Source organism: Euprymna scolopes, chromosome 15, assembly GCF_053919585.1.
Source record: "Euprymna scolopes isolate OS-2025 chromosome 15, ASM5391958v1, whole genome shotgun sequence".
In the NCBI taxonomy this organism is placed as follows: domain Eukaryota; kingdom Metazoa; phylum Mollusca; class Cephalopoda; order Sepiida; family Sepiolidae; genus Euprymna; species Euprymna scolopes.
Window position 1 is genome coordinate 85,069,162 of NC_136496.1, and position 16,486 is coordinate 85,085,647.

At 34.4% G+C, this 16,486-nt stretch overlaps 1 protein-coding gene across 2 annotated transcripts in view; it reads right to left on the reverse strand.

Moving 5' to 3' along the window:
* Positions 1-16,486, reverse strand: part of LOC145293947 (uncharacterized) — a 191,349-nt gene that overhangs the window by 15,787 nt on the left and 159,076 nt on the right. For both annotated transcript variants that reach the window (XM_080140810.1, XM_080140809.1), the window contains exon 3: positions 1,927-1,989. In XM_080140810.1, the coding sequence (XP_079996936.1) occupies positions 1,927-1,989 (63 nt within the window). The remainder of the gene's footprint in view (positions 1-1,926; positions 1,990-16,486) is intronic.

The window sequence follows — 16,486 nt, forward strand, 5'->3', positions numbered from 1 at the left end:
GTTTCATTGTGACCTGTAAAACATGAACTGAAGTTGGGATAATTTAGAGGTTTCTTTCTTTTATTTCATTTCACTTCAGTCAAAGTTCTCAAAAATCATGATGTTCCTTCCTAAGGGCTAACACTTGATCTCTATTGAATAGTTCATTAAAGTTCCCCATTTTCATCTCAAACACTGAGTTATTAAAGAAGATAAAAACATAATTTTCCTTTTCCTAATTGACCATGTGAGTCTGTTATAGTATGTCTTTCTTCTGATCTCTTGGTACTACTAGATTCTAGCATAATAATTCATCTACCCTAGTGATAGTTACTTTCATGGCAAGTGCTCGTCTGAGCTCCAATCCATACCCCCCTCGCCAAACATTCACGAGAAATACTCGTTTGGCTAAAAACACTATCAATAATCCCCCCCACTCTTTATTCTGTGCCTAAACCTAAACGTAGATTCCATAAATAAAGCTTCCTTCTTAAAACTACACACTTGTGGACCTCTATTCTGTTTTTCTGTTTTCCAACTGACTACAATATGTCCGTCTTCAAGTCCAATGTAAACAAGTTCTTGATGAGCCGTTACCCTTATTTAATACAATTTACACTTCGAACGATTACTATGATATTGTCCTTTTGACCACTGTACACTCTTTAACCCTTATCTTCGAGTGGCCTCTGGGCCTTGATAAGTGGTGATACCCCTGTAAAAAAGAAGTATCCAGCGTCGTGCTCTTACTTGGAGTAACATCACTTGCAAGACATGCACCATTCACCGTGAAAGCCAGTTTGAGTTTGCCATAGTAAAGGTATCTTATTTGGGCCGCGAATCTCATGTAATTTAGTCAGGGTTTATTTGTAAGGAAATATATCCTCATGCTGGGTTGTCTTGACAAACCTCTGTACAGAAATGATAGTGTCTAGTAGATTTTCAAGTTAAATTGTGTGCTTCATTGTACCTCTTAAGACAGAAACTAAAATTAAGAGGATCGAGAAGCTATTTTTATGTTTGTTTTATTTCAATGTAAAATCCAAGAAATCAAAGCTGCTCTTTCTGTGGCTCATACTTGACTTCTGTATAAGGTACATACAGATCCAAAGCTCTCAAACGTTGAATTAATTTAAAAAGGTGAATAACATTAAATTGTACCTTTCTTAAATTGACCAGTAAACTATGTTATAGCCTATCTTGCTTGTGATTTCAGGACAAGAATTCATCTAGTCTGTACACAAGTGTTAATATGTAGACACCTGGGAACCAACACGCTGTAGACTCCGTCGCACGGAACATAAGAAAGAATGAAGAAATAAATTCATCTTGCTGTTTCAGGTTTTAACAAAAGACGCTTATTTCTTTTTCACCGGTCAAGCGTGACTTCTCGTCTCGTCTCGACTGTGACGTCACCCACGTGTCCCTAACGTGATCATCAATTTTCGCACACGTTTTTTTTATAATGTTCTTTCTTTTTTTTTGCCTTGCTGTGACATCATCTCGCACAATATTCGGTCATTTCATTCAGTTGCCATATGCGCGTTCGCCCTCTGTTATACAAGTGTTGTTACTTGAGGTAGCAACTCCAGGAAAAGGTGCACAATTTCTCATATGAGCTAGTGAAAATCCATGTCGAGATGATATTTAGGCTTATTCACGCTCCTTCTTTATAGAGGTGTGTAGATGTCGAGAGAGACTCTATTTTATTTCACACCGTTTATCTTTGGAATTTCGATCTTTTCCCCCTGTATCTCCAATCATATCACCGTGCAGAAATTTAAATTTAATGTGAACAATCATTTTGCTGCCGAATTAGCAACCAAATTTGCAATTCTATACAGCTGGTCCCTATTACTGTAGCTTATACAGTTTCACTGGCAATTTGTCTTGCATATAAAATATCTAATGTTGAAGCTATTAATTCAAAAAGTTTTCAACACTCACCTTTATTTTTACGATCTTGGCACGACTAACACTGTGCGAATTGTGTTTGCGCATTAAGGTTTTCTGAAAAAGAAAAAGAATTTGGTTAAATATGTTTTATGTAGAAAGACAAAAAAAAATGGGCACCCAAGAATAGGAAATAAATAACGGTTTGATAAATATTTGCATATGAAACAGGCTTTATTCGACTAAAATTGTTGTTTCAGTGAAACGTATATCCTGTTTCAACATAATTTTAGATAAGAATTAACAATTTATATGATTTGGATTCTTCGGACTACTGTTCTCATATTATATGTTATTTTCACAATGTTTTGGTTGATGTATCTTACGGCCTTTTTCGCGTGTATTGAACTTGTTGAAACTCGAGAATCCCTCTACTGAACTCGGGAATCCCTCTACTGAACTCGGGAATCTATCTTAGACTCAACGCCTCTAACCCATGGCGCAGTGGTATGATGCGTTGAGTCCCTACGATTCCAGGTGAGCATTGCCTGAAGATAGCGGTTTCAATCCTACCCAAAGCAAGTCAGAGGATTAGTTGACCAAAACGTATGAGTCAACAACAACTATGAACAGCAATAATTACTGGGAATACGGTTTAGAGACTCAGTATTCCTATCCCGTCGCAGTTAACCACCTGAAGAAGACCAGAGGATGATTTAGCCGAAACATAGTGAACCAACAACAACAACTATGAAGATGAGGATAACAGTCTTTAAAAAATGCATACACAAATTATAAATCCTCATTGCAAAGGATTCCAACGAATCAAAGCACACTTTTTTCTGATTAAAAGAATTTAACTTGGACTTAGTGTTTGTGTTGTATATTATCCTACCAGGAGACGCCGGTGAGGTTTGCTAATAGTCGATTTTAAAATCGACTATTGGACATACATAAATATTTATTTAAAGAAAGTATCATTATGAAAGAACGTTATTATGATAATTTTGTACGAAAATTAGATTGTATTACCAGGACACATAAGGTTTATATGTTTTGGAACGTGGATATCCTAGGAACAATAAACAAATGAAGAGGAATGTTAAATACATAAATAAACAAGGTTTTCAAACCTATGTAAAACAATGAATTCGGCTAGAGAAAACGTGACTGAGAAGCCACCTGTTAGGTCTTTGTGTAATGAAAGGATGTAAGCACAAAGGATTAGTTTTAATATGTCCACGTCATCGTTTCGTGTAAGCATCATGACACAAGAAATGATGCGATCCCCAACCACACCTCTCCTGAATCTGCAATATTTGAGTTCAGTGGCAAGAAGTCTAGGGCGTCTGTAAACAATGCCGAGACAAGCGGAGAGTACATACAGCAACAGGAAGTCCCATATGGTCACCCATTAAGTACTGACCAGGTTCAACTTTGCTTAACTTCGGTGAACCAGCAGGAACCGGTGTGTCAACGTGATTATGCCGTACACAAGTAATACGTCTATAAGATTTGATCTGACACTGATAACGTAGCATCTGCATCATTATGGTACAACCATAAATATACATACAGAATATATACACGAGTACACAACCATAAATATACATACAAAATATATACAGGAGTACACAGCCATAAATATACATACAGAATATATACACGCGTACACAACCATAAATATACATACAGAATATGTACACGCGTACACAACCATAAATATACATACAGAATATGTACACGCGTACACAACCATAAATATACATACAGACCATGTACACGCGTACACAACCATAAATATACATACAGAATATGTACACGGGTACACAACCATAAATATACATACAGAATATGTACACGCGTACACAACCATAAATATACATACAGAATATATGCACGCGTACACAACCATAAATATACATACAGAATATATACACGCGTACACAACCATAAATATACATACAGAATATATACACGCGTACACAGCCATAAATATACATACAGAAGATATACACGCGTACACAGTCATAAATGTACATACAGAATATATACACGCGTACACAACCATAAATATACATACAGAATATGTACACGCGTACACAACCATAAATATACATACAGAAGATATACACGCGTACACAGTCATAAATATACATACAGAATATATACACTCGTACACAACCATAAATATACATACAGAATATACACACGCGTACACAACCATAAATATACATACAGAAGATATACACGCGTACACAGTCATAAATATACATACAGAATATATACACGCGTACACAACCATAAATATACATACAGAATATATACACGCGTACACAGCCATAAATATACATACTGAAGATATACACGCGTACACAGTCATAAATATACATACAGAATATATACACGCGTACACAACCATAAATATACATACAGAAGATATACACGCGTACACAGCCATAAATATACATACAGAATATATACACGCGTACACAACCATAAATATACATACAGAATATGTACACGCGTACACAACCATAAATATACATACAGAAGATATACACGCGTACATAACCATAAATATACATACAGAATATGTACACGCGTACACAGCTATAAATATACATACAAAATATATACACCCGTGCACAACCATAAATATACATACAGAATATATACACCCGTACACAGCTATAAATATACATACAGAATATATACACGCGTACACAACCATAAATTTACATACAGAATATATACACGCGTACACAGCCATAAATATACATACCGAATATGTACACGCGTACACAACCATAAATATACATACAGAATATGTACACACGTACACAACTATGAATATACATACAGAATATATACACGCGTACACAACCATAAATATACATACAGAATATATACACGCGTACACAGCCATAAATATACATACAGAACATATACACGCGTACACAGCCATAAATATACATACAAAATATATACACCCGTGCACAACCATGAATATACATACAGAATATATACACGCGTACACAACCATAAATATACATACAGAATATATACACGTTTACACAACCATAAATATACATACAGAAGATATACACGTGTACACAACCATAAATATACATACAGAATATATACACGCGTACACAACCATAAATATACATACAGAATGTATACACGCGTACACAACCATAAATATACAGACAGAATATATACACGCGTACACAACCATACATATACATACAAAATATACACACGCGTACACAACCATAAATATACATACAGAATATATACACGCGTACACAACCATAAATATACATACAGAATATATACACGCGTACACAACACATCCATTACGTACACACACATCGCAACGTAACTTTTATTCATTTCATGACATTTCTGTTGATGCAATCTAATCTTCTCTGAATGGATTGTTTTGAACTAAAAGATCTTACATGTCGAACATATAAATTTTTATGTCGAACTCTGGTATCGATACGGAATTGAGAAAGAAACCCTTTATTCACTAGAATGGCTGTGCCTTATTGTGTAAGTCTTTGTCACACAGAAGTGCTACTTTTTATGTTATTCTATGTTATTATCGCCCGCTAATAGATTGAACCTTTAAACTCCGGAATATTACCATTTTACAAGTTGGTTAATTGTGAATTTTGATAATGTGTATATTTATACATCTATAAAATTTGAGAATGTGTGTGTGTGAGAGAGAGAGAGAGAGAGAGGACACTTCTCAACATATATACTCAAGGTATTTTGGATCTGCAGATTTGCAATTTGGTATGTAGTATAATCAGAGATATGGGAAACTTTTTAATCGGTTTTCATCCAGAAAAAAATGTGTTGCTAAGAGGTCAAAATTGAAAGAATGCTACGTGGGGGTGATCGGATTTTTATTTGTTTTAAACTGTTTCACGAATGCGCATGCGCTGCCGTGAACCATAACACTTTCTTTATGTAAAGAATAAGAAGGTTTGAAAACACTTTGTAAAGATCGTGTCAAGTGGTCTAATGATTATTGTACTTGACTCACTGTCTTTAGCTCTTGGTTTCGATCTCAGCTCGAGTATTTTTGTGTTACTTCCAAGAAGTAAACTGTTTAGAAAAAACATAGTACCCCCTGCATATATTCCAGTTTCTCTCTGTTTTTTTTTGTTTGTTTTTTTGTGTTTTTTTAATTGTTAAATGCCTAGAACATTTTGGTATATAATAAATAAGCATTCTGGATAAATTAAAATATAATATTTATGAGTATTTTACGATCAGGCAACGCCGGGAAATCTGCTAATATACTCATAAAACATAGTATCTGGTTTTTACATTTTCTTTCAAAAAATGTATAAATATTGTGGGTCATCAACATTTTTCGTGAATTAATTAAAGAATGAATTTGCCAGCCTGAAAATTATGAATATCTTTCAGTGTTATTAGGTTTTTGTATTTGGACTTATTTTGCAGTCAGCATATTTTGTCATTCGATTCTGTTCGATACAGATTGCAACGTGCTTTCAACGCGCAGGTAAACTCGGCTTGAGTTTTGGCGATGACAACAAACGTGCCTACGACGAAGAAGTGATCGATCAATGATGAGAGGGATGACGATGACCGGGGGACGTGAAGATGGTGGATTGGAATGATGAGGATGCTGTGAAAAAAGAAGAAACACAAGTAAAACGAAGAGCAAGCAGATAGAAGAAGAAGAAGAAGAAGAAGAAGAAGAAGAAGAAGAAGAAGAAGAAGAAAAGCAAGTAAATTGAAGAACAAGAACATTAAGAAGGAGACGGAGAAGACTCAGTAAGGAGAAGAAGAAGAAGAAGAAGAAGAAGAAGAAGAAGAAGGAGGAGGAGGAGGAGGAGGAGGAAGAAGAGGAAAAGAAAATTCAAAATGATGACGAAGAAGAAAGATAAAAATAGCAGCAAGTAAAAGCAAGAACGCCAAAAAAGCAGAAAGAAATAAGGGGAAACTAAAGGGAAAAAGAAGGCCAATGAAAAGTAGAAATAGAAAGAGAAGAAGAAGAAGAAGTAGAAGAAGAAAGAAGGAGAAGAAAAGGAAGAAAAAGAAGTGGATGAAAGAGAAGAAAAAAAACGAAGTAAAGATGAAAAGAAATAAAGAGCAGATAACGGTAGCAAGTAAAGGAACAACAAAGAGCTAGTAAATGGGAAAAAGAAAGAAAAGTAGGAAAAGAAAGAAAAGTAGGAAAAGAAAGAAAAGTTGGAAAAGAAAGAAAAGTAGGAAAAGAAAGAAAAGTAGGAAAAGAAAGAAAAGTTGGAAAAGAAAGAAAAGTAGAAAAAGAAAGAAAAGTAGAAAAAGAAAGAAAAGTTGGAAAAGAAAGAAAAGTAGGAAAAGAAAGAAAAGTAGGAAAAGAAAGAAAAGTTGGAAAAGAAAGAAAAGTAGAAAAAGAAAGAAAAGTAGAAAAAGAAAGAAAAGTTGGAAAAGAAAGAAAAGTAGGAAAAGAAAGAAAAGTAGGAAAAGAAAGAAAAGTTGGAAAAGAAAGAAAAGTATAAAAAGAAAGAAAAGTAGAAAAAGAAAGAAAAGTTGGAAAAGAAAGAAAAGTAGAAAAAGAAAGAAAAGTAGGAAAAGAAAGAAAAGTAGGAAAAGAAAGAAAAGTTGGAAAAGAAAGAAAAGTAGAAAAAGAAAGAAAAGTAGGAAAAGAAAGAAAAGTAGGAAAAGAAAGAAAAGTTGGAAAAGAAAGAAAAGTAGAAAAAGAAAGAAAAGTAGAAAAAGAAAGAAAAGTTGGAAAAGAAAGAAAAGTAGAAAAAGAAAGAAAAGTAGGAAAAGAAAGAAAAGTAGGAAAAGAAAGAAAAGTAGAAAAAGAAAGAAAAGTAGAAAATAAAGAGGAGAATTTGGGAGAAAAAGAGAGAATAGAAAGTAAAGATGAGAGGGTCGAAATAATACAAGAAATATAAAGAAGAAGAAAACAAGAAAGAGAAGAAGCGGCGGAGGAGAAGTAGGAAGAGAAGGAGGAAGAGGAGGGTGCGAATATAAAGGAATGGGGGAAATGTCGGATGCTGTTGATGGAAGCAGTTCATTATCAATTGATTTGTGTCCTCAAGCAACTCGTCGGATGATGACGAGGTCAACCTGACATACGACTGTCATGCATAATAATCCATACTGAGAAGCTTGCCACACTAACAAAGACGAAAGCAACAAAAGAGGAGGCTGGGGTTGCGCAACAGACAGAATAGGGGGCTCGATGATTATGGTGGATTTTTTTTTTCTTTTTAGTGGAAGCAATTAGTGTCATTGATTTGACGATCATCCGAAACACAACCGTTTCCGCAAGAAAAAATTAATCAGTTTCAACGGAAAAAAAATTGTTTTGTTTTTTTCAAGAAGTACCTGGTTATTGTAAAAGAAAGTGGGTCAGAGGGAATTGAATATATAGGTCTAAATCGAATAACCACTAAATGCGGTTCGATCTAGACAAGGCGTATAGCTTAAAAATCGAAACTGATACTTTCAAACAACATCAAAGCGATTGTTTTCTACTTTCAAACATAATCAATATATATAGTTGACATCGATGATTAAATGTTAATTGAAGTTAAATAATCGTTGCAGATCAGCTGCTTATTCTGTTTGTAAAGCTTCCATTTACCGTCACTGCTATTGAGCACTATGAGTGTATAAACTAATAATTTATATATATATATATATATATATGTATATGTGTGTGTGTGTATGTATGTGTGTGTGTTTGTTTTTGTTAGCGATACTTATTGAATGAATTCAATTATTTATATAGAAGCTAGGAATAATTTTCCCTTTGACCAGTTTGGTACCCCCAAATGGGGAGCGACATATGTATTATTTTTAAAATATATACGAGGGGCGGGCAATAAGTAATGCCCCTGACCAACTTCCAATTGTCTGATCTAACTGAAATTTTGAAGGTGCAATGATTTATATCTCTACGGGTTATGTGGCAAATTACAGCTCTGAACTAATTGTGGTTTCTGTTTTACAGGTGTTTGAACTGAGTCAAGTGTGAAATGGAGCTTGTTGAATGTCGAGCAGTGATCGATTTTTTGTATTAGGGTGGAAAATTTGAGCTGCCAGGAAGTCAAAGTTCAAAAGATTTGATATTTGCGGTGTCTAGCTAACTACTCAGCCAATGTAAGGTTTAAACATTTGAAATTTATACATATATACATACATATATACGGAAAACATTAAAATATGTTTATAAATATTCCTTACGTTTACGGAACTCTCTTAAATTGTTAACACAGAATGCTCAGGTGCCCACCTTCAAATTGAAAACGGGGCTCTCCATTTCAAAGTCGTTGCCATTTTGATTTTTTTTTAAACCGGTTCGTGAATTAAAAAAAAATATTTTTTACAAACTACTTTAAAATACAAACCAATGAACTTTTCTACCATAAAAGTAACTTTTATTGACAATGGTAACATTTATTTCTTGTATATTTATATTATTATATTATAACATTTTCTCTTTGTAAGGAAACATTATTTTGTTGGTCACTCATGGCTACGAATAGAAACAAAGTTGATAAAAAAAAATATATTTTCGCGAAAATTATCTTTACTTTCATCATATTTTGCTTAGGGTAAAATTTTTGAGTATCAAAACCTATCTCTTTACAACCCTCTCCGTTTCATTACCTATCATACTTTCATCAATCACAGTCCATTTTCTGTAGGCTGTTTTTGAACCCAGTCAACGACCGGTACTTCTGCTAGTATATATATATATATATATATATATATATATATATATATATATATATATGTTATTTATTTGTTTTTGCGATAGCTTTTGAGTTAACTAATTATACGAAAGTGCATTTTAACCTAAATGGGAGTTAGGAATAATGTTTCCTTTAACCAATTTGATGCCCCCAAATGGGGAGTGGCATATATATTGTTTTAAAAATATAATTATCCATTGACACGTGTTTCGTCATCTACGACACATCAGATACGCTGAACCTAAACTTCTACCACTGGACAATCTCAACGTATTGCAAAAACAAAAAAAAAACAAATAAATAACATCTACATAAATAAAGATATATCCAAAATAGTCGCGTCAGGTGGTCCAGTGATAGAAGTTTAGGCTTCTTACCACAGGGTCTCGATTACGAATTTCGCTATATATATATATATATATATATATATATATATATATATATATATATATATATATATATATACATACATATATATATATATACATACATATATATATACATATATATATATATATCAGTGTGATGGAAACGAATATATATATATATATATATATATATATATATATATATCAGTGTGATGGAAACGAATATATATATATATATATATATCAGTGTGATGGAAACGAATATATATATATATATATATATATATATATGATGAAAATTATGGAAAATATTCCAACCTGATGGACAGATAAAAAAAAACTTCAACGATTTGACCTTTGAAAGCGCTACCAAACTCCTTCACCAATTTTTGGTCTAAACATTTGAAATTTTAAATGTACGTTACTTCGACATGGATCAAACTTTTTTATTTGATTTAAGCCCCAACAAATAAATGTTTAGAGGTCAAAATTGGGATCAAAGTTTTAAAAATGTTTACTTCTGCGCTTTCTAACGAATAACTCGGCCAATTTATGGCATAAATCTTTGAAAATTTTACATAAAGAGTATTCACAAATAGGGCAAGCTTTTTAATCGGTTTGGGTCGAAAATTTGAGCTGCCAAGAAGTCAAAGTTAAAAAAATTTGACCTTTGCGGTGTCTAGCAAACTACTCAGCCAATTTAAGGTCTAAAATTTGAAATTTATACATAACGGGTATTCAAACAGTCGGCAATAATTTTAATCAGTTTTGGGGTAAAAATTTCGATGCCCAAAGGTCAAAGATAAAAGAGGTTACCTTTGCAGATTCTACCATATTCCTCCGCCAATTTTGGGTCTAAACACTTGAAATTTTTAATGTAGGTAACTTGGACATGGGTAAAACTTTGTATAGTGATTTGAGACTAAAATAGATAATGCTAAGGTGTCAAAATTAGGATCAAAGTAAAAATAATACCTCTGCGGTCTCTACGAAATATCTCAGACAAATTTTAGTCTAAACTTTTGAAATCTTACATAAAATGTATTCCCTCGTAGGGTAAGTTATGAACACTACACAGGGCCCGAGCACAGCTGGGCTCAACTGCTAGTATATATATATATATATATATATATATATATATATATATATATATATATATATATATATGTATATATATATATATATATATTCTGATAACATAACAGGGGTACTAAACTATCTCTCTGAATTGAGCATCTAAATAGAGTACATTGTGCTGAAATAATGTAAACTGAATTGAGCATGAAAAAGGGAGGTGATATTTGTCTAGTGATAAACAACACGGACTGACGACCATGCTGTCCCAAGTTCGAATCCAGTTAGTGCTATAAAATATATTTCACTTGGGATGTTGGCGAATGAATACGATGTGATGATGATGAGCATGAAAAAGGTAATAAAACAGTTCAGTAATGAAAGTAATTGGATAGTACGGGCTTCTGATAGAGATCTTCGAAATGTCCATCTGTAATATAAAGTGAAGTTGCCCGTGCGTATGTTTGCAAGATTGCATATTCAGCTAAAACTCCAAATCGGAAAACCTATATTCACAAATTTGGTTTTTTTTTTTTGTGTTGTTCTGGACGAATATTATCTCAAATTTAGAAAATATTATTCTATTATTTTTTTGGTTCTTCAACTAATGCACGGAAGTTAAAGCGTAATTTTCCTGCCAGATTATTTACTAACTAAAATGAAGTAATCGAGGAGTTCATTCCCTTCACCGATGAATTCCTCGATAAGTCTATAAAAGTGTGTATGTCTATGTTAAGAAAGAGGAGTGGGCTGGGTGAGAAGAAAAGGAAAAATGAATGGAGAGCGAGTGGAAAAAAAACTGAAGTGAAAGAGTGAGAGATAGAAGTGTTCATGAAAATATGTGACACTTTTACCCCGGGTAACGCCGGATAGTGCTGTTAGTTAGTAATAAAAGTGAAGTGTGAAAGGTAGATAACAGACAGACCGAGACTTATCGTTGAGACGTGATGACGCACCTTAAACTATGCATGACGACATCAATGATATTTTGGCAGTCATTCTTGAAAACGGTCCAAATGAGTTAAAAAAGAGAATTACCGCCATCAATATGGCTTTCTCATGTTTCTTGTTAGTCTGCTCTAAGCAAGCAATAACAAGCAAATAATACTCCGTTTATCTGATAATTGTATTGACCAATAAACAGGGCAAACAAACCAGTTCCTTTTAATTATATCCGATTGCGTGAATTGTCTAATATTCGTTGAAGAGGAAAATTTGCCGTACGGGTTCGAATTGTATTATATCATGAACTTTCATTACACTAATTTGAGATAATGCATTTAAAGCAGTAATCATTTTTATTTGTGTGAGATCTGCAAGCAATAATAATCTTACCATCAATTAAGATTAATATATTCAGTTTCATTTTTTTACGCCTGTTCATCCCAAACACGGCATATTGCCACTTGGACGTATGGGATTACTGTTTAGGACCATGTTTACAGGAAATATATAGTGAGTTCAGAAGCAGTACGTCTGTTTGCATTACACCTAAATTTTAAGAATAAAGGCGTCGGATTTTGTTGTTTGTCGAGTAAGTCTAGACTATTAACATCAAAGGACAAAAGTGCTCTAAGTTTGCCAGAGGAAATGCCATTAAAGCAATTGTAAATCAACCTTTGCAGAAGGTACATATATGATACTATCGCTTCCCTGTAAGGGTTACTTGGTTGAAGAACGTCTTGTGAACGCAACCAGCTCACCGGGGAATAAACGATATCCAACGATATCTAACGATAAGCACATGCTGGAAACATCAACTAAAACGGGTCGATATGTCGTCGGCCATAACTGTCTGGCATGGGTCGTTTCTTGTGTGGTCATTGCGTCGTTACAGACAGCTTTTTGTCGTCGCATTCATGAGAGGACCCGCAGGCTGAAATCGAACACTTGTACAAAAATAGCGAACAAATGCGTTTCTATAAAAATATATAATTTATTTAACAGTTAACAAGTAGGAAGCATATTTAGTCGACCCATTGCATGCACACCAAACTACTATGTCCTCCGCGTATGGGGTGCATGCTTCAAAAGGGTCTACGTCATTGTGCCACACATACAGCGCCTAGCCTTGCCAAATGGTCACCCATCTGGTACTGGGCAGGCTCAACATTGCTCGACTTCGGTGATCCGGAAAGAATCTGTGTGTTAACGTGAACGTGCCGTACATTTTGGGAAGGTTGGATGTGGGGGCCAGCATCCTCATATCGAGTAAAGAAGAACTACTCATTACAAAACCATCTACAAAGTTGTAGATGGCCTATGCTCCTCCAGGGTCTTAAGGCTATGAATGGATGGAATTGTAAATCAAGTACAGTGATGCAACATGGAGCTTGGTTGATAGTACAGGACCTATTAGTCGAGAGATTCTTTTTTGAACGCCCGTCTAAGATAGGTAGATGCACCAACACAGATGCGACAACACAGATGCGACAACAATACTACATTCATAATTGAATAGTGATTTTGTCGAGATATATATAGCAAGAACAAGTGAAAGCAATGATAAGAATGATAGAGATCCCTTCAGCATACAGCACATGATATTCCGAAATGGTCAGGTGTTCTAATGCTAACGTAATTGCTTCATATATAAAATAACAAAGCGTGTTTTATGTATCGTATATTTTAATATCCCAAAATAATGAAATTCTCCTCGTTTGCTAAGAGAAAAAACATGAAACAGAGTGGGGACTGATAAATTCCAGAAAGATGACCATTTAAGAATATCAGTCTGTATATTTTAAAACAGCGGCGCCTCTCTGCAAAAATTATGCCAATTTAATGTCATTAAATTCGTTTCAACTAAACGGTGCACACATGTGATTTGTGTGCGCTTGTAAATTTGATATTTTTGCCAATTAAGGAGAATTTAATGTCTTTTCGTGGGATTACCAGTTATTTTTTTTTCTATTAGCAGGAATATTTTTTTAAATATCCCTGAGTAAACGAGAAATACAAATTCAAATATTTGGTACAAAATACCATTCAGGACATTTAAATCTCTATGTGACAAAACAATGTTTTATTTTTCGAAAGTTGGAGCTAATCGTCTTTTTATTTTCATGCAATTTTTATTTGAGAAACTTTTATGAAGATTAACTGAGAAAATTAAAAAAAAAAACAACAAAAAAAACAATTATGTTTTCCTATGAAGGAATTGTGGTCCACGCATATATTTTATCCGCCATATTGTGCTTTTTTTTTTCTTTATATGTTAATCAGTCATTACTTATCAAGACCCAACGGCCTTTGGACGAATTTCAAGTGGACGATGGTACAACAGCATGGTTATTATTAACCATTGCTGAAACTGAACAGATGGTTTACACTGAACTTGAAAACAGATATGTTGTAGTCAGTTGGGATGTAGCTCAGTAGCATTGTCTTCCACAGACGAATAGTCCTGCGAAAGAAACTTCGCTTATGAAAGTTTTGTTTACTTTTATGCACACAGAGAGAGAAAAAAATATTGACAGTTGTAGCTAAACGATAGATCATAGATTGGAGTTCAGTCGATCACCTACCAAAAAATAACAATAGAGCAGAAAAAAGATTAGTAATCTTTTTTCTGTGAGAATGTGGCTACGTGGGAAAGTAGAGAGTATGCACTACTAGATGTCAAAGTTGAATTTGAACTCTACCAAGGCAAGAAAGGTGCGTTGAACAGCGCCTCCTAAGATGTAGCAACGTTAGGCTATCTATTGACGTAATTGCGTCAGGTGTGAGAATGATCCAACTTTTCCAGCGATATTGGCAACGGATTTGATGTTAGTTTTTCCATTTCAAATCTGAATTATAAATCAGTATTTACCCCTTCTTCTGTTGATCGTACAAAACGAGATTTAGACTGCTTGTCACTAAACAGTATGTTTCTGATGATGTAATTAGCAAATGCCGAAGTTATTTATCATAGATTCAAGCAAGCTATCCATGAAGCACATTGGTCTGTACTGAGACGCAGAAGACCAATTTCAAGTATTTTAAATACTGTGCCGACTGACAAAATGTTCAAAGGTGATGGGAAACATGTTTCTTTTAAGCAACGATTGATCAACGTCATAATAACCGAAGCTAGTTCAGGTTTCTACTTATAAAGTATTTTGTTTGGCAAACATCCGAGACAGATGTGTCTATGTCGCTCAGAGTGTTTTCAATCATAGTCGGAAATCCTCGTGTTTTGGATAGTCCTGATCGCAAACGGCGAAATTTTATGCGAAGTACTATGCAAAAATTTTGGATAATCGGATGCTGAAGAAATCATTTCTGGTCTATTAATGATGGTTGTAATGTAGGTCAAACATGTGTTCAAGACCTTATTTGTTATTGTCAAAACTCTTGGGAACCATGCATCTGCACAGCTTCTTTATATTTACCGGATTAAACACACGATTCTCTCGCTGTTTTCCTGTAACTGTTTGCGGGCAGTTATAAAGGCCGCTTAGGTTTCAGAACATCTATTTCGTCGAAAGAAATTAAAATAGTGTTTCAGTGAACAATGACGGCGGGACCTTGCGGGGTGTACTTTGACTGACAAATTTGTTTCCGATTAAATTTATTTGAAAATATTTTAAGCTTCCAAAACAATCAGCTAAATCGGATGATATTCATGACATATACTTTTCAAACATAAATACAGTAGACACCCGGGATACGGTATTAAAAATCAGTCACAAAATGTATTACAGTATATAATACACATGTATATAATCAAATAATATTATAAGTAACACCATAAGGCGGGCTAAATGCCGTAACAAGAGATTGGAAGAACATCGTATTTCATATCGTAACCTGAAAAAAACGTATCCTTGGGCCAACATATCACGGGGTTCTACCGTAAAGAGGAATTTCTGACAAAAAAAAAAATCTTAGGCTGTATCAGCCAGCCATTAAGTATCAAAAAGTTTTTAAGATCTTATTGTACATTGTTTAGATATTAATTGATGCAACTAAGTGATTGGGGATATAGAGCAGTGAATGAGCACAGTTTAGAACAATACGTCAGAAGATTGAAAAGACTAGGAAGATGTCCGCCAACATCAAGTGTACGATTAAGCTTGTCAACAATCTTTTTTATTATTATTATTATTACATTTTCACCCCAAACAAGGAACATTGCCACTTTGATGTAGGCGGCTACTAGTAGGGACACAGGCTACAGGGGTACTAGGTGGGGAGTTGAGCAGTAAGATGACGGTTCACGTTACACTGGAACTTCTGCATGTCAGTACAGTTGGGGAAGCAGGAATCTGGAAGCGAAATCCAAAGTCTAGCGGTTCTGGGGAGAAACTACTGGAGTAGAAGGTTCTCTTACATCTAGGGATCTCAACTGTGAAGGGGTGGGATTTTGCTGCTTGTCGGGTTTGTCGGGGGTATTTATGAAGAGGGGGTACAAGTGCTGGGGGTATTTTTTTTTACTGTTTT